The sequence below is a fragment of the Thamnophis elegans genome, chromosome 8, assembly GCF_009769535.1.
Source record: "Thamnophis elegans isolate rThaEle1 chromosome 8, rThaEle1.pri, whole genome shotgun sequence".
Lineage (NCBI taxonomy): Eukaryota > Metazoa > Chordata > Lepidosauria > Squamata > Colubridae > Thamnophis > Thamnophis elegans.
In genome coordinates this window covers 10,842,585-10,868,774 of record NC_045548.1, presented here as the reverse complement: position 1 = coordinate 10,868,774, position 26,190 = coordinate 10,842,585, and the positions used below count along the sequence as shown (strand labels likewise).

The 26,190-nt window shown below is 37.9% G+C and overlaps 1 protein-coding gene across 2 annotated transcripts; it reads right to left on the bottom strand.

The window, feature by feature from the left end:
• Nucleotides 1-9,430: 9,430 nt before the first annotated feature.
• MCUR1 (mitochondrial calcium uniporter regulator 1) lies at nt 9,431-25,895 on the bottom strand. 2 transcript variants are annotated; one of them, XM_032223297.1, is made up of 9 exons: nt 25,424-25,895; nt 21,991-22,089; nt 18,472-18,575; nt 17,762-17,863; nt 17,088-17,129; nt 15,366-15,437; nt 14,349-14,402; nt 11,397-11,511; nt 9,431-10,702 (listed from the first exon to the last, which is right to left on the bottom strand). In XM_032223297.1, exons 1-9 carry the CDS (start codon nt 25,737-25,739, stop codon nt 10,647-10,649), a joined length of 960 nt encoding a protein of 319 aa, XP_032079188.1. In that variant the 5' UTR covers nt 25,740-25,895; the 3' UTR covers nt 9,431-10,646. The 2 variants fall into 2 exon arrangements, with proteins under 2 accessions (XP_032079188.1, XP_032079189.1); XM_032223298.1 differs by lacking the exon at nt 21,991-22,089.
• Between the last annotated feature and the right edge of the window lie 295 nt (nt 25,896-26,190).

The following is a 26,190-nucleotide window of genomic DNA, read 5'->3' as shown; positions in this document are numbered from 1 at the left end:
TCTTTTTATTTTTGCATTTTTAAATAGTTAGGCTTCCTGCCACACAACTTTTGACAGTTGTCCAGAGCAGTTATATTGAAATAAGGGATTTGTCCAAGTGCTAATTATCTCAATAACCCTAGTTTAGATCTGAGTCTGGATCTTGTCCAGAACTCAGGAATTATGTAATAAAAGTGGAGTATTTTTTCTTCTCCATTGTGTATTGTTCCACTAGCACTGCTGTTAAAGATTTATATTTCCGTAAATTTTAAATAACTAGTATGCAAGTAGTTTGTGTATCCCTGTTATCATCTCTGCTGGGCCATTCACACTTAAAACAAAAACAGAGTAGCATTAGCACTTTCTAGCTGCCACACACTTTTAAAATAAAAAAGAAGTTGGAAAGAGTTGATAATATGACTACATGATGGGCTGCTGACATTTGAGGATAACCTTACTTTTAGGTTTCACAACACAGTGAAAATAATGTGTTCTCATGGTTATGTACAGGTAGTCCTTGACTTAAAACCATTTGAGATTACAATGGTCTTGAAAAAATTTGGATGCTTTGCAATTAGCATATATTTATGACAGTTGCACTGTCCCGGGGTCATGTGATCACCATTTCCCAGCCAGCTTCCAACAAGCCAAGTAAAAGCATATCTCTCCCAGTGACGTGCAGTCAGGGCCTCACCACTGTCATCGTGAAAAGAAAAAAAATGTAAAAGGAAAAAGGCAACAGCTGAGGTCAGGCTGAGCTAGTTGCTGCCAGAGTCACCATGGATGACTCTGCTTAGTGCTTAACTGTTTAAAAAAGCCTCTAAAAAGCGCCCTCTACAGGAGAAGGCAGGAGAACAACGTGCCTCATCTAGTCTGACTTTAGGCGTTTTATGATCACTCGAGCAGAGTTAAGCAAGGGTTAAAAGCCAAAAAAATCCTGATGTAGATGAGGCACGTCGTTCTCCTGCCTCCTCTTGTAGAGGGTGCTTTTTTAGAGGCTTTTTTAAACAGTTAAGCAGAGTCATCCACGGTGACTCTGGCAGCAACTAGCTCAGTCTGACCTCAGCTCTTGCCTTTTTCCTTTTACATTTTTTTTCTTTTCTTGATGGCAGGCAAGAGCAGAGTTGAAATCCTCTCTGAAACAGCTGGAAAAGGTATGTGTGGGTCGGAGGGGGAGGAATTCAAACTTCATCCTCCTGGTGCAGGGCTTTGGGCAAAGGCTGGAGGGAAGTGCTCTCCCTCCCCAAGTGTAGTTTGATTGCAGGCAGAGCCACGTTGTTTTTTCAAACCTGTAATCAGTGAAGCTGGGCTGGATCCTTCCGGGGCTGGGGGAAAGTGTGTGTGCTCCAGTATGGCCCTTTGACTGACTTCCTGCCTCCTCCTGTGGTCTCCCTGACTCCTTCCAATCCAACTTTGTTTGTGTGTGTGTGTTTGAGGGGGGGAGGGAGGGAGAGAGGGAGGAAGGAGGGGAAGGGAGAGGAAAAAGAAAGAAGGAAACTTATTTTGCAAAGGAGAAAAACATGCTGTCGCTTTAAATTGGAACTGAGCATGCCTGGCTATGGAATTCTGGGAGTTGAAGTCCACAAGTCTAAAAAAATTTGTGTCAGTGCCTCACCAGCCATAAACCTCACCACACGTCACTGAATTCTCTCCATATACTTAAGATAGAAGTATATGGAAGGAATAGCTCTCTACATGCTGGTAAAGAAACTTTGTCATACATCTCTAGTCTGCTTTGGTTACTTTAAAAGTGATCTATTTTTTATCACAACAGCCTGGTATAATCAATACCAGACTACATATTGGGTTTTCTTTGTCATCAGGCCCAATAATTTTATGCAAAGAGAGCATCTGTGGGTTCCCAGCCAAAAAAAATATCAAGAGTCCCAAGTATTCCAAGAACAAAGAATTATATAGATGAGGAAATTATACAAATTATCCAGATGTTGTGAATAATTTATAACATGATAGGTGAAAGGACATTTTCAAATAAAATAGGGAGATGGAGTTCAACCTGGGAACACTGGTGCCTCTGCTTCACTGTAGGTGGTTCCCTGCTTACACTTGTATATCATCTGTACAATTGTATAAATATTCCTTAGATTGCTCCATTTTATCATGTCAAGGGGATGACCTTTACTCTTCTACCAGGAAATGCCAAGTCTGAGGCCTGCGGTCTACAATCTCTCAAGCCCAGACCTTAATTTGAAACACAACACCTAACTCCTTGCAGGAAATAGCAAGAGGTTCAACAAAGTTCAATCCTAGTTTCCGTTTATATGCTAGTAAATCTAAATTCAATATAGTCTCAGGCTTTGCAAAATCAGTAGTTACTACATTTCCCTTATTGGCCATCTAAAGTTTTAAATCACTTCCATAACATTATTGAAATATCTCTTTCCGGTTAACTTCTTAAATTTTCTATGGGGTTATATTGTACTATTTTTTTATCTTGCAAATTCTGTTGGATGGAAAAAGCTGAGACCAACTTAAAATCATGCACTTCATAGCTGGTCTAAATATCTTGCGGCATTTCTCCTTTGACAAGTTAAATCCCAAACAAATAATAGTTTGTTGAATAAATCACGGTGATCAGGTTCACGGATATAGATTTGGCGTGCAAATTACTATAAACCAAAAGCAGAAAAATGCAGGAGTGTTAGATGCAAACCAAGTTTACATGTTGATTAGTACTATTTTTTAGTACTAACTGAAGTTGATTAGTACTAATTTATGCAGTATACAGGTAAGCATACTTGTGCTTTTCATGAGACTTTTTTCTTCTTCTGTTCAATTGTAGAGTTTGTAGAGTTTATTAACATTTATAGGCCGCCCTTTTCCCTGAGGGGACTCAGGGCGGCTCACATAAAATCAGGAAGGGGAATACAAACAATGACATAGACACACATAAGTAAAAATAATAGGCAACATTCATTCAATTGTATCTCAGAGACTGCAGTTTTCTTGGCAGAAGTGGTTTATTGAAAGAGCCCTGGTAACGTAGTGGTTAGAGTGCAGTATGGCAGGCTAATTCACTGCTAACTGCCAGGAGTTCGATTCTGACCAGCTCAAGGTTGACTCAGCTATCCTCCTGAGGTGGGTAAAATAAGGACCCAGATTGTTGGGGGCAATATGCTGACATATGTAAACTGCTTAGAGAGGGCTGTAGAGCAGTGAAGCGGTATATAAGTCTTAAGTGCTATTGCTATTATTGCCTCCTCCTTAGGGCTGCAAGAAAGTGACTAGCCCAAGGTCATTTGGCTGTCTTTGTGCCTAAGGCAGAACTAGAACTCATGGTCACCCAGTTTCATGACTGATGCTTTCACCATTACACCAAACTGGTTTTCATTTATGAGACTTATTCTGTGGTAAATGTACAAAGGACTGCATTCTTGTACTTAGGTAGCAGTCTGCTACTAATAGGGTAGTGGCACTGCAAAAGCTAAATTATAAAATTATTTTATATTATATTCACATGCTGCATATTATTTAGAGGCTAAAGGAGAAGCATCTTTTTGGACAAGGATAACCAGATTTCAGGTTGGTTCAAAGTTGTCTCACTGTAATATATCTAAATAAAACCCTACGTTCAACATAGCTTGTCTAGAGTATATGTTTTAATGAATGATTGTCTAAACATTGTGGGCTACAATTAGATAGCAGGTCGATGATATGAGATAAAATGCTGAATAAATAGAACAATAACAGGACATACTTAACACAATTTAAAACCACTATATATTTTAAAAATTTGCATTGTAAGCTCTTCTCCAAAAAAGTAATTTTGGAAATAAAACATTTCCCTGTTAAACTGATTATGGATCAACTTTTTTAACAACAAAAAAGCAAAGAAAGAAAGAACAAATAACATAGGACAATATGTTTTTTATTAAGTTAATTGGCATCGTTTTTCTCTTTCCATGGCCTCACTGGTTTATTTTCCAGCCCTGAAATCTTTGGGATGACATGGAAGAATTAGGTCACTTGGCTCAAGAACACATTTATTGTTCAAGGCAAAACTGTTAGCTGAGTTTTAAATGCACATTTATTATCCAATTGGCTTGGAAAGCAAAAACAGATTTCAAAGTCAGATTCAAGAGTGGTAAACATTAAGCCAGTATTTCTCAACCTTGGCGACTTTAAGTCCTATGGACTTCAACTCCCAGAATCCCCCAGCCAGCTGGCTGGGGAATTCTGGGAGTTGAAGTCCATAGGACTTAAAGTCGCCAAGGTTGAGAAACACTGCATTAAGCACACATGGGCTTATTAAGTTCAGTCGTATAGTCCCCGCTTGATCTGCAGCAAAATAACCATTCTTTACATGCAAAGGAAAGCAAATCCAAATTATTTATTGCTTTACATAACTCATTGTACTAGAAGGTAGTCCTCAATTTAAGACCACAACTCAACCTAAAATTTCTATTGCTAAGCATGACCATTGTTAAGTGTGTTTTGCCCTAGTTTACAATCTTTTTCTGCCAGTTGTTAAGCAAATCACTACAGTTGTTAAGTGAATCACGTAGTCATTAGCAAATATCCCCCAATCACTATACATATATCTTAATTGTTTCCTTCACTAATGACCCCCCTCCCCACAGTGTATTTTTATCCAGGTCAGGATCCAATGTCTTTAAAATCTCCTGTTACCACTCATCATAAATGCACTCATTCAAGTATTGAAAACATTGACAGAACATAATAGGAGAATCTAAATTAGGTCCATAAATATTAAGCAAAGCTATTACAGTTCCTGCTTCCTTACATCAATAATAATTTGTTTATCGATTGATAATTGCTATTAGAAAGAACAGAAAGCTCCTGTTTGTATTGTATTGTGTAAATGTGGTGTACGTCTGTTTTGTGTGTGTGTATTTTACGTTTGTTAATTAAAAAAAAAAATTGTTGCACATCGACTGATGTTTTGAAACAAAACAGCCACATATTTAGCTGTCATTGAAGTATTTGTAAGTAAATTTGTACCACGCAATATTTCTAGATTAATATTTATATTCATTCTGTACTTCATTAATAAAGGTTTATCCTATTCCACTAAATGTCTCTCCTGTAGATAAGAAGTATCTGTCCTTAACATATTTTAAATATGCTAGAATTAAATTTTGTTTTTTGGTTCTCGAAGCACTTTTTGTATTAACTCCATCCTTTAATTTTATTTTGGTGCACTTATCCATGTTTTCCGAATAGCAATTCACTGTATAATCTGCATCATTTCACGAATATCTAGTAATGAACTTCACAGTATTTAAATATGTATCATATTTTCTAATACTATTTACAGATGTAGGACCTTCATAGGAACTCAAATCAATATTCAAATAGCAATATATTGCATATGCAAAGAATCTATACTTAACAAAAGAATGTGATTGTAAGAAATTAAAATAACAAAGAATGACATCTGTAAACTACCAAAAGTCTTGTTCCTAGAACATTTTAAATGGGAAAAATGGTGCATCATAGGGCAACAATTTTTGAACCAAAGTACCTCAAATGGGCTAACTTACAAAATATGTCTAAAATCTGGAACTCATGACTCCTGAGGGAATGAAATGTGAGAAAGTTGGGGCTGCTTCAGCTCTGCTGGGCTGCTGGTGCAGTCATTGATGCTCGTTTTGAATGTTTTGTGACAGTTTCCCAGCCATTCTCGCAATGCCTTGCCCCTTTCCTCGCCCAGCAGCAGCCACTTACCTGTATGCTGGGAAGGAACAGGAAGGAAGAAATCCCACACACACTCCCAGCTTAAACCGCTGCCCCCTCCCTCATTGCTCTTTCCCAACCTGTGCCATCTCTGCAACGTGCTCTACATGGGGCAGCCCTTGAAGAGTATTCGGCGACTTCAGCTTGTCCAGAATGCAGTCGCGCGAGCGATCGTGGGTGCACCTCGGTACACCCACGTTACACCTATCCTCTGCGAGCTGCACTGGCTGCCTATTGGTCTTCGGATACGCTTCAAGGTGCTAGTCGTCACTTATAAAGCCCTTCATGGTATTGGACCTGGGTATTTGAGAGATCGCCTGCTGCCAATTACCTTCAACAGACCGATTAGATCCCACAGATTAGGCCTCCTCCGAATTCCATCCACAGGCCAATGCCGATTGGCTACCACCCGGAGGAGGGCCTTCTCTGTGGCTGCTCCGGCCCTCTGGAACGAGCTCCCCGTGGAGATTCGGACCCTCACCACCCTCCAGGCTTTCCGCAAAGCCTTAAAAACCTGGCTGTTCCGATAGGCCTGGGGCTGATGAGTTCCTGTCCCCACTCGAATGGTGTGGCTGTTGATTGTTTTTAAAATTGTGGTGTTGTGTTGTTCGTTGTCTTTCTTTTTTTCCGTTTGTCGTCTCCCCCCCCCCCCCCCGATTTGGTTTGTGAGCCGCCCTGAGTCCCTCTGGGAATAGGGCAGCATAGAAATACAATAAAATCGAAATCAAATCAAAATCTCTGACATATATGGAATTTCTTATGTACCCCTTAGCCTGGGGCTTGCAACTTCCAAGCTTTCCAGCTGATTCTCTTATGGCAAGATACCCACAAGCAAAGGAAGGGATAGAAAGAAGGAAGGAGGGGGGCAGGAGGAAGAAAAGAACAGTGGGGAAGGGAGAATGTTGTTTCCATCTACTGTTCCCTGCTAGCTTCCTATAAGTAAATTCAATGGGAATGCCAGCAGGAAGTCAAAAGTCATTCCCACTCAATGCATTTTTGCTCAGCTGTAGTCATTTTATGTCTGTGTTTAGGTAAAAATATATCTCTGAAACAATAACCCAATGGCACACGGGTTGTTTAATTCTTATAAAACTGAAAAGAACCTTACCTCCCCCCTCCCCAAGAAATAAAGAATTGCATGACTTCTCAGTGAGATAGTATTGTAGTTCATCTCTCTTATTACAAGTAAATATACAGCACAATTTCAAACCAAGCATTTAAACTGAAAGATGAACACTTAAATTGGCAATATGCCCAGACTCATTATCATGAAGTTGCTAAGAGTACAGAGACAAGTGGGGGTGGGGGGAATCAAGTACCTTTAGAGTGAGGCTTTTCTTTCCCTCACCTCGGGCAGATTCACACTTCTCCCTTAACAATTGCTATGAAATGAAACACAATCAAACTTATCCATCAACCGATTTCAACAACAAAGGTCTCTGCATTCATGTGGTTATCAAATCTGTGAACCTGATCTTGATGATTGTTGGAGGTAATTGCTGGAAAGCACATAAGATATTGTAGTTGTACTGATCCAGTGAATTCAGGTTCTTATAAACTTATTTTATCTTGAGACTTCTTTGGTGAAACTAGGATAGATTGATACTTTTCTATGGCTGGAACTCTGATAAGGATTTTACCAATTACACAAAATATACACAATCTCATGGTTGACTTGCTACGCAGCCCTGCTTGCAACCAGACAACAGTAACAGGAGTGGGGGGAGAGAGAAGGCATTGGATTGGAAGTTAAGAGAGGTTTGGGAGGGAACTCTGGAAAGGAAGTGTGCCGCTTGGAAGCGTGAGACACACCTAAACCCTAAGGTCATCGACTGGGAAACGAAAACGTCAGAACTGGCTTTTCTACTTCGGTACCCATATGGCTTTTCAGCGAAGTTATATTATTGAAGAAAAAAAAATGCCCCAGGAGTTTCTTTTCCTGTTTAATGCAATGGGACGGTTGACACATGGAATCTCATCTCTTGTGGTAATACGAAAGAAATGTACAATAAAGTTATTGGAAGTAGCTCTAATTTTTTTTCCGCCTGATTGGAGAAATTTTAAACACATGTTCAAACCTGGAAAGTCCATTGCTAAAATAGGGAGCTTTCTGAAAAAAAAAATCTTCCATAAATGCGGCTAGGTTTATAGCACAGTAATCAAATACATATTTATTTCGTTCTTATCCTGAACTTGCCTGAGACAAATTTCCGTTACGTCAAGAGCCATTAGTACAATTAATGAAAGACTCATCTCATCTCCTATCTATATAACTGTTAAGTTAAATAATTTTATATTAAATATGTATTTTCCCACCTGATGCTGTCTAAAAATGAGAGCTTTCAGAATTTTCTAACATAAATAGGTTTGTCCTGAATTTAATCTATACACCAGACTGGACTGGACTGAAAAGGGGAGTATATATTTAATAAATAGAATGCATTTTTGCATAAAACATGGTTAGCTTCCAATTTCATGTATATTGATCCTAGAATGAAAAAAATAATATAAAGAATACCTATTTTAAAATGTATTGCTATGCTGAGACTATAATTTGCCCAAAGAAAAGAAAAGGTAAAAGCAGCAGTATAATTTTCTCATAGTAGTACATAATTTAAGGGGCAATAAAGTTATCCTGAATAATTTATTATTTAAAGTACTTATTCCACATAGAATTATTCTGACACTTAATAGCCCAATAAATTTTATGCTGTGATAGAAAGCCTGATAACCTTAATTCCCATTTATTTTCTTGGGTCTTTACTGATTAAGATTATATTTAGTTTCCACTAAAATTATCCAAAGAGGAAATTTCAAGAAGGCAACCCTAGAAATGGTATATAAATATTTCAAATCAATCTATCCATCCATCCACATTTATTTAGAAAGACAGACACATTTATTTAGAAAGAAAAACCACTAATAAGATACAATTTAACAAACAATAACATTTAGAAGCATTGATGGCTTTTTAAAAATACAATATGTTTTACAGTGAAAAGTTAGTCACAAAATATAACTGCCTGGACTAAAAAGAAATAATAATCCCCCCCACCTCTCTCTTTCTCTTTCTCTCCCTCCCTCCCTCCCTCCCTCCCTCCCTCCCTCTCTCTCTCTCTCTCTCTCTCTCTCTCTCACACACACACACACACACACACACACACACACACACACACGGCTCACCAGATACACCAATCTCAGGCCTGGCAATGACAACTACTTCAGATCATTGTATTATTTTATTTAGTGTAATCTAAGGTATCTATTTATTTGTAAATGAATTTCCTTATAAAACATTTGCCACTAATTTGTGACAGTTTACATGTAAAGAGGCTTTCGAACTGCTATTACAAAGAAGTAATTACACATGTAGCATAATAAAAAAGGTCAAATGTTGTGGTAAACTATGTTGAAACGATCTTTCATAGTTTGTATTACTCAGTAAATCTTATTCATCAATATATTTCTTCTGAGTATTTTATATTTATAAAATTGATAAAAATAGTGAAACCACTCAAGTCACCTTTATTTTAAAAAGAAATTATTCAAGTCTAATCTTTCTTATGAGGTTAATTAAATGGATCATAATCAATGGCAATTTTGCTTGTGATTGACAATAAAAGTTACAAAAGAAGGGGAAATAAGTATATGTATGAACAGCTGAAAGTATTTTGCTGTGGGATTATTTTGGCATATGAGCTGAAAAAAACCTAGGCATTTTTCTTTTCTTTGGTAATAAAGTTACTATCAATTGGTGTTTCATCATAAAAGTGATAACTTCTTTTATGTTGCCAAATTTAACAATTAATCAATTGCTTATGTAAAACAAGCATTCTCTTCCACATTTCCCTAGAAGAAATGGACCTATGGATATATGTGTTAGGTTTAAATTTTGGCCTAGCTTGTACACATAATTTTCCAGTCTGCAAAATGACTATTCTTTTAATTTCATGAGAATTTATTTCCAGGTATGTATTTGTGGTATTTGGTATCTTCTAGCTGCAATCGCCAATACTATTTTCTACTTAGGAAAGTTTTCTCTTTAAGAACTTCTTATAGTGCTTAACTGCAGATAAATTTGGTCACTGATTTATAATTACTGTTATTCTGGAAATATTGAAAAAATCTCAATAGGCTACAACTTTGTAATCACTAGCTGAGAGTAAACCCGATTAACCTTTAAAAAAAAAAGGTTTATGATTATGCTGGTAGCCTTTTATTATTTTATTAAGAAAAATGCCTTTTTTCTCTAGCTGTTTCCCCAATATAAAAATATTGGAAGTACAACTTTAAAAATTAAACTTTTGTAAAAGTTTTTGCTTCCATTATTTTTCTATTAAGGAAACAGTTAAGATTTTGTCTACTGTTCTTTTGGCATTTTGTTATCAGCACAATCTTTTTACAACCGTTGCTTATAAAACATTTGGACGGAGGTTTATTAACAACAGATGACAACGGAAACATCCATTAAATACAGAAACAAAAAATCTTTAGAATCCTGTTTATCGATACATAGGAAGTAAAACCCTGACATAATTCAAGAATTTCTAGCTCTGAAGGAACATGATAAATAAAGGCAATTGAATTATATTATCCCCACTCACTTAGCATTAATGTCTGTTGTTATGATACCACTAATCTTCTAACTTAAAACTTGCATTTGATATAGGTAGTAGGTATTTTAAAAGCTATCTTTTTAGGATCATAATATCCTGGAGACATATAAACAGTCAGTTCTGAGTGGACATATTCTGTGCAAAATATGGATGCCCATAACACAGGCAAGGTTCCTTTCAATATTTTGATACCCATACATTTTTCAGGCGCCCATATGTAATTCTTTGATTATATTTTTCAGTGCAATAAATAAATAAAATGCTACTTTCTCAGATGGAAATAACATGTTATTTCTTACGGCAAGCTAATGCAAGATCCTTGAAAATAATGTTTCGTTATATCCATAAACGGTAAAATCCGAGTGCTACTGTAAGGCACGTAAATACTGAACCTAGATGAAGAAACAGAGAAAAAATATACATAAGGATTTCTGGGTATAAAAATAAGTTTAAATATGGTTGTTTTACTCCTTTCAAAAATACAATTCTATCAACATTAAAATGTTCTAACATATTACTAGAATCTTGCAAGCAATGGTGTATTATTAGACAACCTGGAAACTAATGCTAGGCTGTATATATCATATCCTATTATGATCTGCATTTCAGAGAATGAAGAAAATTGAAAAAAGGACTAATAATCAAATAAAGGGAAGAAGTACAAATAAGCAAAACTAGAGAAAATATTATTGTTTAAATTATTCTTTCAAGTTATCACAATTTTAAAAACAGTTTATGCTATTCAAATTTTATACACTAAGTTACATATATTAAAATAAATTTATTCTAATATGACCTGTTTTATAGATCCTGTTTTAGCAATTAAGCATCAAAAGTGAAAGCTATACTGTGTAACTAGTAGGAAAAATGTTATTTGCGGCATCAAACACATAGCCAGTGTAAACAAGAGATTATGCCAACAAAATATAGCAATAGAGGTTCTAAACTAATATACTAAACTAAACAGTCAATTTTTGGTACCAACTAAAAACTATCATATTTGACATAAATATTAAACATAAGCATAAACTGAGCAGGCATATAAGGAAATTGACCAAGCAAATATGTAGACAAAGGATAACTTACCAGCTAAATATTTGATATTGTCAAGTTTGTGTGATTCAAGCATTGTTTTCAGACCTGCAACTTCAGTATCTATTTTTCTATAAGTCTGTGTTAAAGCTCGATCTTGCTGGGCATGCTTAAAATAGAGAAAATACTTTAAAACAAACCTGTTAGCATTAATACAGTTTTAAGCATTTTATTAAAATATTAGGCAAACATATCCCAAAAATAATACTGTACATTTTTATGTAACAGATTCTTTTTGTATATATAAGGAAGGAAAAATCTGCTTTTGCTCTTAAATAATACAGCATATGTGTTTATAACTACATAGTGCTAATTGCTTGTGTACAGTATTAGGAACACATTGAAACACTACATTCTTTTTTCCAAGTCTTGCAATTAAAAATTCACTTCTAATAAAACTTATTTGAATATATGTATGTAGGGCAACACTATTTAACTATTTTCACAGATTTAATACAAAAGTTAAATCAAAAATTTTAATGTATATACCGTAATTTTTGGAGTATAAGACGCACCAAGATTTTGAAGAGGCAAATTTTTTTAAAAAAATGTTTTTGCACTCTGCAAACCTCCCAAAAATGGCCTGTGTTTCATGAAAATGGGGCTGTTTTTTTTCAAAAAAGAAAAAGAAAAAAGGGCATGAATAGCCTTTAGGAGGCTTGTACAGTGGTCCTGGGGTGGGGGCAAAAACGAGTAAAAAACGGCCCATTTTGTGAAAACTGGCCCGTGTTTTGTCAGAAAAAGGGCATGCATAGCTTTTAGGAGGCTTATAGAGTGCTCCTGGGGGTTGGGGGAGCAAAATTAAGCAAAAAAAACCCACGTTTTCCTCTCATTTCTGCCCTCCCCAGCCCCCAGGAGCACTCTGCAAGGCTCCTAAAGGCTCTGCATGGCCATTTGGTGAAGGGGGCGGCGTTTGAGGAGACAAAAATGCTGTATTCAGTGTATAAGATGCACCCAGATTTTCAGCCTCTTTTTTGAGTGAAAAAGGTGCGTCTTATACTCTGAAAAATACAGTACGTAGTATGAAGGTTTTTTTAAAATTTGTGAATGACATTTCATTTCAAACAGATTTAAACTTTCACTAACCTTCACCAATTCTCAAAAATCTATCAAGTCTTCATATTGTTTTTGGAGATACGTACCAGTTGGCGAAATTATGCTTTGGAAAATGTAACAGGACTTACTTATAACAAAAGGCTAAATTAGGGAAATATCTAAGGATTTTTCTTACTTCTAGATGATATTCATATTCTAAAATAGATATCAGTTTAAAGCTGATCTTTGCCATATATTATCATCCATCATTTATGATTTTTAATTTCCTAAAGCTTTAAAACTTTTTCATTTAAAGCTATTCATTTTTACATTGCACTACAATTTTACTAGTAATTCATGAAAGAATAAGAACCAGCTGTAATGGTCATAGATGATTATTTCTACACTAGTCAAGCTGTTTAGATAGCAACTCTACTATACCACAGCTTCATCTTGTGTATCAGTTGCGCTCATTCCTGGGTCGTTAAGCACTACGCAGAGTCAACCATGCTCTGGACACTTTCAGATTGGACTACTGCAATGCGTTCTACATGGGGCTGCCCTTGAAGACTTTCTGGAAATGAGAGCTAGTACAAAATGCAGCAGCATAGGCAGTTATGTGCACTTCTAGAGCAGCACATATTATACTTCTGTTCCGTGGGTTATATTGGCTGCCTATTTGTTTGCAGGTCCAATTCAAGATCTAGTTTTAATTTTAACACCCTTCATGGCATAGATTATCTGAGGGACTGCTTCTCTCAAATATATCAGCCACCCATCTAGATTGGGCAAAGCAGGCATGTTGTGGGTCCCGTCAGCTAGGGACCTTTAACTGATGAGTCCCAGAATAGGTGTCTTCTCTGCAACAGTACCTACTTTATGGAACATTCGTTCCCCCAACATTAGATCACCATAGCTCAGTGATAGGTAACCTTTTTGTCATTGGGTGCCAAAAGCACGCATGACACTCCCCCCCCATGCATGTGCGTGAGACCTTCACGGGCCTTGTTTTGAGCCTAGTAGGCCTCTCTGCAGCCTCCTGGGAGCAAAAACGAGCCATAGAGGTGGGTGGGAACGTTGCATCCCCTGCACCCCCATGTAGTAAGCCTCCCTGCAGTGACACCCCCTCCTCACGTATGCACGTGCGTCTCCTGCGTGCATCCTGCCCCTCGCACGTTCATAATAGGGACCTGAAAATCAGCTGGCCGGCGGGAGGCGTGTGTGCATGCGCAGTGCAACTGAACTGGGGCAACGGCTCATGTACCCATCTGTGGCACGCGTGCCATAGGTTCGCCATCATGGCCATGATAGGAGCTAAGGTGGCGCAGTGGTTAAATGCAGCACTGCAGGCTGACTGCTAGATCAGCAGTTCAGCGGTTCAAATCTCACCGGCTCAGGGTTGACTCAGCCTTCCATCCTTCCGAGGTGGGTAAAATGAGGACCCGGATTGTTGTTGGGGGCAATATGCTGACTCTGTAAACCGCTTAGAGAGGCCTGAAAGGCCTATGAAGCGGTATATAAGTCTACTGTTATTGCTATATATATTATTATTGCCATAGCTCCATCCCTTTTGCTATTATGAAAAGCCCACAAGTCTTACTTATGCTGTCAGGCATGAGGCTCCCAGGCAGCTGCTCAGATGGGTCTATTGTTGAGGTGGCCATTTTTATTTTTCCCCTCTCTGTGCTTTGTATATTTTGCTTTTAGGATGTTTATTATTTAAAGAGATGTGTATATTTTTTGTTTTTATTTATGGTTCTTATCTGATTATAGTGTGCTGCTCAGAGTTGCCTTTGGTGAGAGGGGTGGCTATAGTCATTTTTTAAATTAAAAAATGATGTCTAAATAAGTTTGAAAACAGATATGAAATGTACTTTTACTGTGATTAATAATTATATTTGTAATTCTTACCAATTCCACTATTTCTGTTCTCATTTTCAGTACTTTTCTATCATTCAGTGAATACTGAAAAAGAAGAGAGTAGTTAATTATCTTCTGCTTCTAAAAAAATTGGTCACCTTCCATTTGTCATTAATCATTAAGCTAAAGTCTTTGCCTCTTCCACATTCTATTCTCCCTTCTTTACTAGCGTGACCCGTCAAAACCGCGGTAGAATAAAGCGCGCCCGACGAAAGCGCGTATGTGACGTCATCAGCAGCGCGACGAAAAAAATTAAAAATAAATTAAATTAAAATTAAAATAAAATTAAAGCAAGCCGATTCACATAAAGGTAAGAGTTAGGGTTAGGGTTAGGGTTAGGTTAAGGGTTAGGGTTAGGTTTAGGGTTACGTTAAGCGTTAGGGTTAGGTTTAGGGTTAGGTTAAGGGTTAGCGTTAGGTTTAGCGTTAGGTTAAGGGTTAGGTTTAGGTTTGGGGGGGTTAGGGTAAGGTTTTCGCTTTATTTTTAAATTTACCGCTCACAGCGCCATGTTTTCGTCGCGCTGTGATGACATCACGTACGCGCTTTCGTCGAGCGCGCTTTATTCTACTGCGGTTTTGTGGTGGAACCCTTTACTAGCAGTTATATGAATGAAATGCTATCTAAATACCATCAGGTAAAGTTCCAAATGAGATACTTTCAAATCTACATTGGCCCAGGAAAACCATAAATATCTTCCAAAGTTTATTTTTAACTATGGTTCTTGAACTCATTAAGCACTCAGGAGAATCTGCGCAGCCAATGAGCCTAAAATAATTTATTTCAAGTTCTGTAAAAAAAGGGTTATCTAATACTAATGTTTAATCCATTCATTTAAATTCATTTAATCTAATGGATTAAAATATTAGACAGGTGTCATCCTCACAATACTATTTGATCAAATAGTGACATAATAATTATGAGAACCTGTTTAACAGTTATCACAGAATTACAGTACACAGTATGACAGTATTTCTGAATTATCTTTATATAAAAGGAAAGCATACATACCAATTCTTTTACTCTGCTTTTTTCTAGATTGAAATCTAATTTGCTATCTGTTCGCACTTTGGAAGTTTCATCCTAGAAAAAAAAATGCACAGAACTAAACTGAATGCCTGTATTCAGATTCCTTAATCAAAAAAGTAATACTATATTTAATGAAATGTTCCAGTCAACAGCCCTAAATTATTCCAGAAATATATTTCTTTAATTACTCTACCAAACTCTCCTCCTGCTAAATTGTTCCAGGTTTTTTAGAAACCCAAAGCAGAAGGAGAAAACTAAATAAAAGCATGAATGTGTATGTTTTACTCAAATTAATACCACTCTCTATATTACTTAGTATCCAATCAAGAAACCTTAACATAATTTATAAAAAGTGCCTTAAATTAGCTGAATTCTGAAGGTCTGCCACACACCCTTTCTGTTGCTATGATACAACATCTATTGAACACTATCACAGAAAGACCTGTCAATGATTTACTTTTTCAACAGCAGTATGTTTCACCACATAATCCAGTGCGAGAAATTCTTCTAATTTAGAATGTAGGGAAATACATTATTAGACATATTCAAAAGCAGTACTGGTAGTCCTCAACTTACAACAACAACTGAACCCAAAATTTATGTTGCTGAGCACAGAAATTGCTGTTAGATAGGTAAATGAGTTTTGCTTCATTTTATAACTTTCTTGCCGCAATTGTTAGTGAATCACTGCAATTGTTAACTGATCACTGTGGTTGTTGAGTGAATCTGGTTTCCCCATTGACTTTGTTTGTCAGAGAGGTTCAAAAGGTGATCACTTGACCCCAGGACACTGTAACCATCATGAATCAGCTACCAAACTTCTGAAATTTAATCATGTGACCATGGTGATGCAGTAATGGGTGTGAAAAATGGTCTGAAGTCATTTTTTTCAGTGTTGTTGTAATTTCAAATGGTCACTAACAAACTGCTATAAATTGAGGACTACCTTTATTTGAGAGTGTCATCTATCAATTACCTATAAGAAAATGTCTTTATTTTTTGCTAAAGATAATTTAACTACGGTAATTTTACTAGAATATTTCTACTACCAAGATTCTTTTGGCATGGTTTCCTATGGATTAGATTATAGATGAAAAGCAAATCAAGTGGTTTCACTTTATGTAGACAACTTATTTTGATAACAGAAGTCCCAGCCCTCTTTTTAAATTTGAAGCTTGTTAAATTTTCCCAGCAATTTCTTAGCGCTGCCAGGACACAGCCCAAAAGATACAAGATAGAGCCTTACATCAGTATTTCTAAGGTTCCATGTACAGATTGTTAGCATAAATGCATGCAATATCATGTATATTTACTAATTTGTTAGCATACAATTTCATTATCATTCTGAGTTGTAAGAGTAAAAACAACAAACCCTTTCTAGACTAATACAGAATTTGTATTTTTTGCAGTGTTTAAACTATCTGTATTTATAGAAATTCATACATAATTCTTCCTGATGGGTTAAGCAGATATGATGGATTTTGACAATGTTGCTGATGTGTTGGTTCTCACCAAGTGCTTGCTAGAATATAGAATATTTTAGAATATAATCCTATATATATATTCATTCAGAAGTAAGGGTAGTAGAGCCCAATGGCATTTGCTCCCATATACGTGGATACAGAGCAAAATTATAAAATAACGTCTTACAGAAAGTATTCATTTTATATTCTAAAGTTGCATTTTGAAAATAATGTAACTTACCATTACTTGCTTTTTTAGCTGCTGAAGTTCAAATTTTATTTTCTTTGCATTAAAAAAAGAGAATAAGCTTAGTTAAAACACCAGGCAAAAAGTAGTGAAGCATGTAGTAAATACAGATTTTAGGTTACAATCAACTCAGTTTGATAATAAGGAGGTAAAAAAGAAGAAGGGAACTTGGAATTCTCATGTAACTACATTTACTATTTATGAGTGTATATTGATATATTCAAAAAGCATCTACTGTATATGCCTGTACAAAGCTGAACTGAATGTAGCAAGCACATAGATCTTATTAAAGCATTCACAAATATGAACATGGAGGTGAAAAGGGTCAAAAATCAAGATTTCCAGTCTCAGAGAAACTATATTGTTTTGTATTTGTTGGTTTTTGTTGGACTCCAAAATCATAATGAAATGAAATAGGCACGGGCATAGCACATTCTTTTATCTACTGCTCTCAATGTGATTAAATTTTAAAACTCCTTTCAATAGTCTAATGGCAGTGATTTCATTTAGTGCAAGCTTTCTACCTTAAAACTGAAAACAGAAGTCTTTCCTTAATTTCAGATGGTAGCTAATATTAAATGGATTCAATATATTTTTGAGCTACACTACTAAAATTTCATCTACATATGTTCAAAAAATAGCCAATACCTTTTTAAAAAAATAATTACCTCATTTTCTGCTCGGAGTGCTGAAAATTCACTCTTTTCCAAAATAATCATATCCTTTTTTACAACACCAATGTGAGACATTATCTGCTGAACAGCAATTTCCTTTGGAGAAAAAAGGAAAAAAGGGTTTCTTCAGGCCATCAGTACAACCAGTGCTGAGATATCATCCTCTAGCTATGATGTTTATGCAATATTATGTAGTTTATTATTATATTATGCACAGTTATTTGCCAATTACAATTGTTTAAAATTCAAAGGTACCTGCTGAGATGCTCATATGACCTGTTACTACCTAAAATAGTTCTGTCTTTTCCTGGGAATGGCAGGTGCTTTCTGCAATTGTAGTGTGATCCCCCCAAAATGTTTATTTGATTTGAAGTGTTGTAAGACAGATGCCAAATGCATGGCCCACACTCACCTTGGACTCATGAAGAAGTACTAATTTTGAAGGTAAATATATATAAGAATCCATGCAAAATAAGGCCATATCAACAAAAGTGAATGCCTTTGCATGCTTTATGAATAGATGGAGATCAGAGTAATCTACTGTTTAGCGCAGACATATTTTATATATTTACTTTGCAACACATTTTATGTTAGTAGCATAGCACTATCAAAATCAGTTATTATAACTAAATGTCTTTAATTTAGATGGTTTTAATCTGAGACCACCCTAGTAAATATAATTATACATTAAATACATTACCAACCTGTTGCATTTTGGTGACCATGTCTTTGTGTATCATATCCATATTGTTTTTCATAATGTTCATTACAGCAGACACAATGATCTCAGATTGTTGAGTGGTGAATCCTAAAACAATATAAAACATTATTTGCTACATACAGATTGATTCAACAAGCATGATCATAAAAACAAGAGCTTTCAATAATAATTTGGTGAGCAGAAAAAAATCCATCCTTTCCCATGTAATTATCATTAGAGAACAGGTGTAACCCTAAATAACAAGAAAGAATTTTTCAATTTTGCTTCAAATACAAAGCAAACTATTGCAATCTGGAAGTTTGTTTTGCTGAACTTGCTCCTTGGTAGAAACAAAGCTAGAATATTTCATCTATCCAAACACTCATTGGATTGTTTTTAAGAAGGATGTAGGGCAAAAATGATGAGATTTACCGTTTCCTCCTTTTCTGCACGGCTGGTGCATCTGCTCCTTATTGCAATGGCCTTACCAGAGGTGGGTTCCTACCAGTTCGCACCTATTCGGTAGAACCGGTTCGTCAAATCTACTGAACCGGTTAGAAGAGGTTCCACCAGTGGACCCGGAAAGCAGGCTACACCTACAGAAGAATTTTTTTTGAAACCCACCACTGGTCCTTGTATATGATTATTCTACACTATCATGCTCATATTTATAAAACTCAGTGCCTCTGTGAAAGGTAAGGATGACTACTGCGTTTGTGGTGCAATCAGAACATTGCGTGTGTTGAAGTTGTTTTAACGCAAACCAAAGATGCCTTTTAAAAAACAAGTTTACCTCGTATTCTTATGCATGCCAGTGCTGTGTGTGAGGTAATTTAAGGTGGTTCTGACAAGTGTCGTCGGCATCTTCATATCCGGTCACATGGGCGGCAAGCCACTCCCATCCGGTCACATGGGCAGCAAGCCACTCCCACAAAGGAGGCCACTCCCACAGAGTAGGTTCAAACAATTTTTGAAACCCACCACTGGGCCTTACCGACATCCAGTGAGACCTTTTCCACCCATCTTTCCAGTACCTTCTTTCCTTTGCCTCCCCATAGCTGCTACCAATGTACTGGCTTGTGCCTTTAGTCCTTAACATCTAGATCTTAACATCTCCCAGCACGAGGTGTTGCCCCCTGGGACTCAAACCTCTCAACATTTTACCTTCCCTCTTTGCCCAGCCTTCCCTTAGCTACTGCCAAATTATGGCCTTTGCATCTGTTCTTATTGTAATGTTTTCTTCCCAGACGGCATGTTGCAATTTGGATATAGGACATCTAAAACGGATTGATATACAGTACTGTGCAAAAGTTTTAGGCAGGTGTGAAAAAATGCTGTAAACAAAGAATGCTTTCAGAAATATAAATAATGATTGTTTATTTCTGTCAATTTTCAAAATGTAAAGTGAGCGAACAAAAGAAAAATCTAAATCAAATCAATATTTGGTGTGACCACACCCTTTGCCTTCAAAACAGCAGCAATTCTTCTAGGTATACCTGCACAGAGTTTTTGAAGGAACTCGGCTGGTAGGTTGTTCCAAACATCTTGGGGAACTAACCACAGACCTTCTGTGGATGTAGGCTTTCTCACAGCCTTCTGTTTCTTCATGTAATCCCAGACACACTTGATGATGTTGAGATCAGGGCTCTTTGGGGGCCATGCCATCACTTCCAGTACTTCTTGTTCTTCTTTACGCTGAAGATAGTTCTTAATGACTTTGGCCGTGTGTTTGGGGTCGTTGTCCTGCTGCAGAATAAATTTGGGGCCAATCATACCCTGATGGAATTGCATGATGGATAAGTATCTGCCTGTATTTCTCAGCATTGAGAACACCATTAATCCTGACCAAATCTCCAACTCCATTTGCAGAAATGCAGCCCCAAACGTTCAAGGAACCTCCACCATGCTTCACTGTTGCCTGCAGACACTCATTATTGTACCGCTCTCCAGCCCTTCGATGAACAAACTGCCTTTTGCTACAGCCAAATATTTCAAATGTTGACTCATCAGTGCAGAGAACCTGCTGCCATTTTTCTGTACCCCGGTTCCTATGTTTTCGTGCATACTTTAGTCGCTTGGCCTTGTTCCCACGTCGGAGGTATGTCTTTTTGGCTGCAACTCTTCCATGAAGACCACTTCTGGCCAGACTTCTCCGGACAGTAGATGGGTGTACCTGGGTCCCACTGGTTTCTGCCAGTTCTGAGCTGATGGCACTGCTGGACATCTTCCGATTTCGAAGGACAATAAGCTTGATGTGTCTTTCATCTGCTGCACTAAGTTTCCTTGGCCGACCAATGCATCTACGATCCTCAAAGTTGCCGGGTTTTTTGTGCTGCTTCAAAAAAGCTTGAACAGCACATCTTGAAACCCCAGTCTGCTTTGAAATCTTTGTCTGGCAGAGACCTTGTTGATGCAGTATAACTACCTTGTGTCTTGTTGCTGTGCTCAATCTTGCCATGACATGAAATTGTCTTTCACAACTTCACCTTAGTAGCAGAGTTTGGCTGTTCCTCACCCAGTTTTAAGCCTCCTACACAGCTGTTTCTGTTTCAGTTCATGACTGGGTGTCAACCTACGTGTGACATTGATGATCATTAGCACCTGTTTGGTATAATTGGTTGATCATACACCTGACTATAAGCCTACAAAATCCCTGACTTTGTGCAAGTGTACCTATGAGAATGGATGCTGGTTTGAAGACAAAAGGTAGTAACACCAAATTTTGATTTGATTTAGATTTTTCTTTTGTTTGCTCACTTTGCATTTTGAAAATTGACAGAAATAAACAATCGTTATTTATATTACTGAAAGCATTCTTTGTTTACAGCATTTTTTCACACCTGCCTAAAACTTTTGCACAGTACTGTATATGCAGAATATTTTTTGGGGGGGGAAGCCCTACACATCAGGGGTGAAATTCAGCAGGTTCTGGAGAACCGGTAGCAGAAATGTTGAGTAGTTCAGAGAACCGGCAAATACCACCTCTGGCTGGCTCCAGAGTGGGGAGGGAATGGAGATTTTGCAGGATCCTTCCCCTGGAGTGGGAAGGGAATGGGGATTTTGCAGTATCCTTCCCCTGCCACACTTATCAAGTCACATCCACAGAACTGGTAGTAAAAAAAAATTGAATTTCACCACTGCCTACACATAAGTTTTACATTATTACAAGAGGCAACCATTGAAAAGATAGCATCTTAAATAAAATCGATCAACCATACTTGTATGACTTAATGCATTTCAATGTTTAACAGCATTCATTTCAAAGTATAGAAATGGACAGAAAATGAAATCTAGTTCTAATTTGTAACTAATATGCAATTGTGTAAAATCATTACTACTACCTTTCCCCCAAAACTCATGCTTACTATTACAGTGACATAAATACACTACAACTACATGCAAATGCCAACTAACTCCAGAAAAATGCATGAAAAATAGTATTTATGTAAGTGGTTATTTCTAGAGATAAAATGATAACAAAACTGTTACTGTTATTCAAATTGTAGATTAATATATTCATTACCATTTTCTTCCAAGAGGCACACAAAGGCATGGGTATCAAAATAAAGTGTTCTACTTCCCAATGGTGAACATCTACTTTTGCTGTTTTCAAACTGCAGAGCTGATGTAAAAAAAAAACAAAAAACAACTTTAATACAAACAAGTTACCATTTTCTCTTTTACAGTAAAATAGTGTATTTCAGCTTTAATTGGCTGGAATATGTTCTCTGTAACTACAGCTTCCACCAATTAAAACATTTATGGCTATTTTTAACCAAAAAAAAAAAAATGGAGTGGAATTTTTATAATTCTCATTCTTTCTTCCTTAAACAGTTAAATGCAAACATGCAGTGATGGAGAGTAAGTATAAAGATGTTTTTGATTTTACACACACATACATACACACACACACGCACGCACACACACAATCATTTAATTAAAAGTGTTTTAACATCAAGTTCAGCCTATTAAACTTTTTAAAACGTTTAACCCATTTCACACGGATTAAAATGAAGTACATACCAAAATGTACTTAGTTTTAATCCATGTGATCCGAAACTACTTAGCTTTGGTTAGATACAGTTTTCCACAGGCAGCTTCTTAAGGATGGGGGAAAGGTGACCTTTCAACAGAGCTCACTGCAGTTGTCTTTCTTCAAAGTGCATGTCATTATGCTAATTATACATTGTTGGTCTCTGGTCTCCTTTGCTATCTACCAAGAGGATCTTGTATTGTGACTCTGGCTAGACTTGGTCCGGTGTGCCTGCCTTCTGCCTTCTTCCTCCTTCCTTCTATGGTCCAGGGATTCCATATAAATTTTCTCATGGACAATTTACCATTTCTAAGATAAACTACCGATTCTTTTGGAAGTTGAAACATTAACAGTTCGTTATATTTCTTTTGCTATTGCTTTATTATTCATTTGATTTTTTTTTAAAAAATGTATTTTTTAATTAATGCACATTTTAAATTAATCATTTAAGCCACTTTTGTTGCGATTTTAATTATTTTAAGCCACTGCTTTAAGGTTTCTTTTAATAGGAAACAGAATACAAATCTTTTAATCAAATTATAGTGTAAATCGTTGTGGGATGCAATCCATTTAATCAAATCCTTAAATAAGTATCCTGAATAATAGATTAATAGTGTAATTTAGAGATCTAAATCTGGTCAGCTTGGCTCACCTAGTATGACACAGGTAGATGTTTGATGCAGGCAGCCTTTCTAAACACCCAGTGTCAGCAAAATACTTTTTCCTCCAAATGCTTTCTACCCTCTAAAGATAGTCTAAGAAAAATCCTGCTAGCAGAGGGAAGGTTGTTTCTTTTATAATTTAAACTTTGTGACCACGTGCATATATGAGAGGGGAAGCACATATTATAGACTTTGTGGGAGAGAAACTAAACCTTTGTTTTTTAAAAAAGATATTTACTGCTTTTCATTTTTAAGTCATTTTATTTTAAATGTGGTAATAATGGATGGCTAAAGAGCCTCCCAACAATTTTGTGATATTTTTGTACTTGCTCCAGTTTATTTTTGTCCTACAATAGGTTCCCATACACTAAATCAAAAAAACAAATATAGTTTGGATCAGACTGTCATTAACATTCCACTTTGTACTTTTGATTGTGACATTACTTACTGCTTAAAATTACTCTTCCTATTACAATCTGCTACCAGTTCTGCAGAATTGGATATTAATCAATTCTAGTAGGTGCTTATTTAACACAACATACAATCGTCAAATTGTGATTGGTTATTTACACGGAAGTCTATACAATACATCAATATTATGGTAATATATTTTAGAATTTGTGGTGAACATATTAAATTCCATAAATAATATATCATCCTTTGCCACTACACCCAGATCTTTATCATTTATTAACTGAATTATGTAATCTATGCCATTTACAATCAAACCGACACCCAAAGATGCTTTTTTTTTCAAGTGGCAACTGGATTTTCTCTTCCAAGAAGCTTCTGAAAGAATAATGGGGACTGGAAGGATTTATATTCCTTGTGGACAGCTGGTCATTTGCATCCTTTTAGAGGGTCATTGAAGCACTTGGAGGTTTTATCTGTGTCCTCAGAGTCACCTGAGTAATGCTGGTTATACCTTTGGGTGACTGAGAAGCTCTACAGACGTTTAGCTATACAATTTGGAATGAACCCCCTTTGAATGGTGTGGGAGTCGGAATGGATTTCCAGAGGGGGAAAAATGCAGACTACAGGAACCAGAAGCACCACTCAGGTGACCCTGAGGCCACAAATAAACCTCCAAGTGGCCTCAATGACCCTGTAAAACAGTGGTAGTCAACCTGGTCCCTACCAAAGTGGGCGTTCCAGCTTCCATGGTGGGCGGTAGGGGTTTTGTCCGATACTGAAGCACTTTCCTTTTTTAAAAATTAATTGACTTCCCTACTTTATAAATCACCATTATTGTGGAACCGGTGGGCGGTTAGAAAATTTTACTACTAACAGAGATACAAAAGTGGGTGGTAGGTATAAAAAGGTTGACTACCCCTGCTCTAAAAGGATGCAAATGACCAGCTGTCTGCTAGGAGTATAAATCCTTCCACTCCCCACTATCCTGTCTGAGCTGAAGAAGCTTCTTGGATGAGAAGCGAAACGTCTTCAAAAGGAAAAAAACAAAACAAAAGAAAATCCAAGTGCCTATTGAAAAAAAGCACCTTTGGCACAACCCTGCCCTGGATGACTGAGAATTCCCATAAATCTAACCGACACCTTCCAAATGTTTCGTCCTATGTAGCATGAACATAGGTCCTATGTTCATGAACATAGGTCGTCCTATGTAGCATGAACATAGGTTGACTCAGCCTTCCATCCTTCCGAGGTGGGTGAAATGAGAACCCGGACTGTGGGGGCAAGTTGCTGACTCAACTTGCTAAAAAATCTGTAAATCGCTTAGAGAGGGCTGAAATCCCTATGAAGCGGTATATAAGTCTAATAAATAAATAGCAATAGCAATAGCAGTAGACTTATATACCGCTTCATAGGCCTTTCAGGCCTCTCTAAGCGGTTTACAGAGAGTCAGCATATTGCCCCCAACAATCTGGGTCCTTATTTTACCCACCTCGGAAGGATGGAAGGCTGAGTCAACCCTGAGCCGGTGAGATTTGAACCGCTGAACTGCTGATCTAGCAGTAGCCTGCAGTGCTGCATTTAACCACTGCGCCACCTTGGCTCAGTGGTTAAATGGCAAATTGGCAAATAAATGAACTCCATGGACACGAATGGGGAGCGAGCGAGAAGTGCAATCGAAAACGTATCGGGGTCAACTACTCCGGAGCAGGACACTGTAAATGTAGCCTGGGAAAACAGCTGATTTCCCCCCCCCCCCGACTCTCCCGAGTATCATTACAGGGAAGCCGTCCATAGAAGCGGCGCACGGGCGTCCCACCCGCTCCGACCTCTCCCCGCCCGTCTCTCACCTCGTCCTTCCACCGCTCGGCAGCGGCTCCCGCTCAAGCTGAGGAAGCGGATCCCCGGCGCGGGGAAGCCTTCGGCACGCGCCGAGGAGCGGGCGCGCGCCTCGGAGCACGGCCGCCCTCCCGGGCTGATTCCCGGCCGCGCGCGCGCTCCGAAAGCCCTCCCCGCGAGGCCGCTCGCCCGCTTCCCGTCTCCTAGGCAACCGCCGGGGAAAGGGCAGCGCGCGGCGCCGAGAAGGACGGCGGGTTCTCCCGGAGCGAGGAGGAAGCCTTTCTGCCCGTTCCCCACGATGGCGGCACGGGCCAGACTTCTAACCATCCCTGCTTTGGCTTTGCAACAGCGGCACGTCACGGAGCCGTCGCTTCGCGCCGGAGGTCGAACGGTGGCTCCCTCCTCCTCCTAGAAAAGCCCTCAGTTCCGCCAAGTTTGCTCAATTCCGGCATGGACAGGTCCCGGTTTGGTGCGCGCACGGCGCATGCGCCTCCGCAAGAGGCGGGGGGGTGGTTTCCGAATGACGTTTGGGAGATAACACCCGCCCGCCTTCATGTCACAAGTTGTGTCCCCCTCACACACACACATCTTTTCTCCGGCTGAGTGGCGTGCACACTTTTAAATAAAACGAACACACGCAGATGTAGCACACGGGGAGACGCCAAGCACTCTCAAAGAGGCGGGTTCGGTATTCACACCCGCCTACAGTAATTACACGATGGGGAGAATGAACACAAACACGCAGGTATGCGTGTGAGGGAATCCTGCCAAGGAAAAC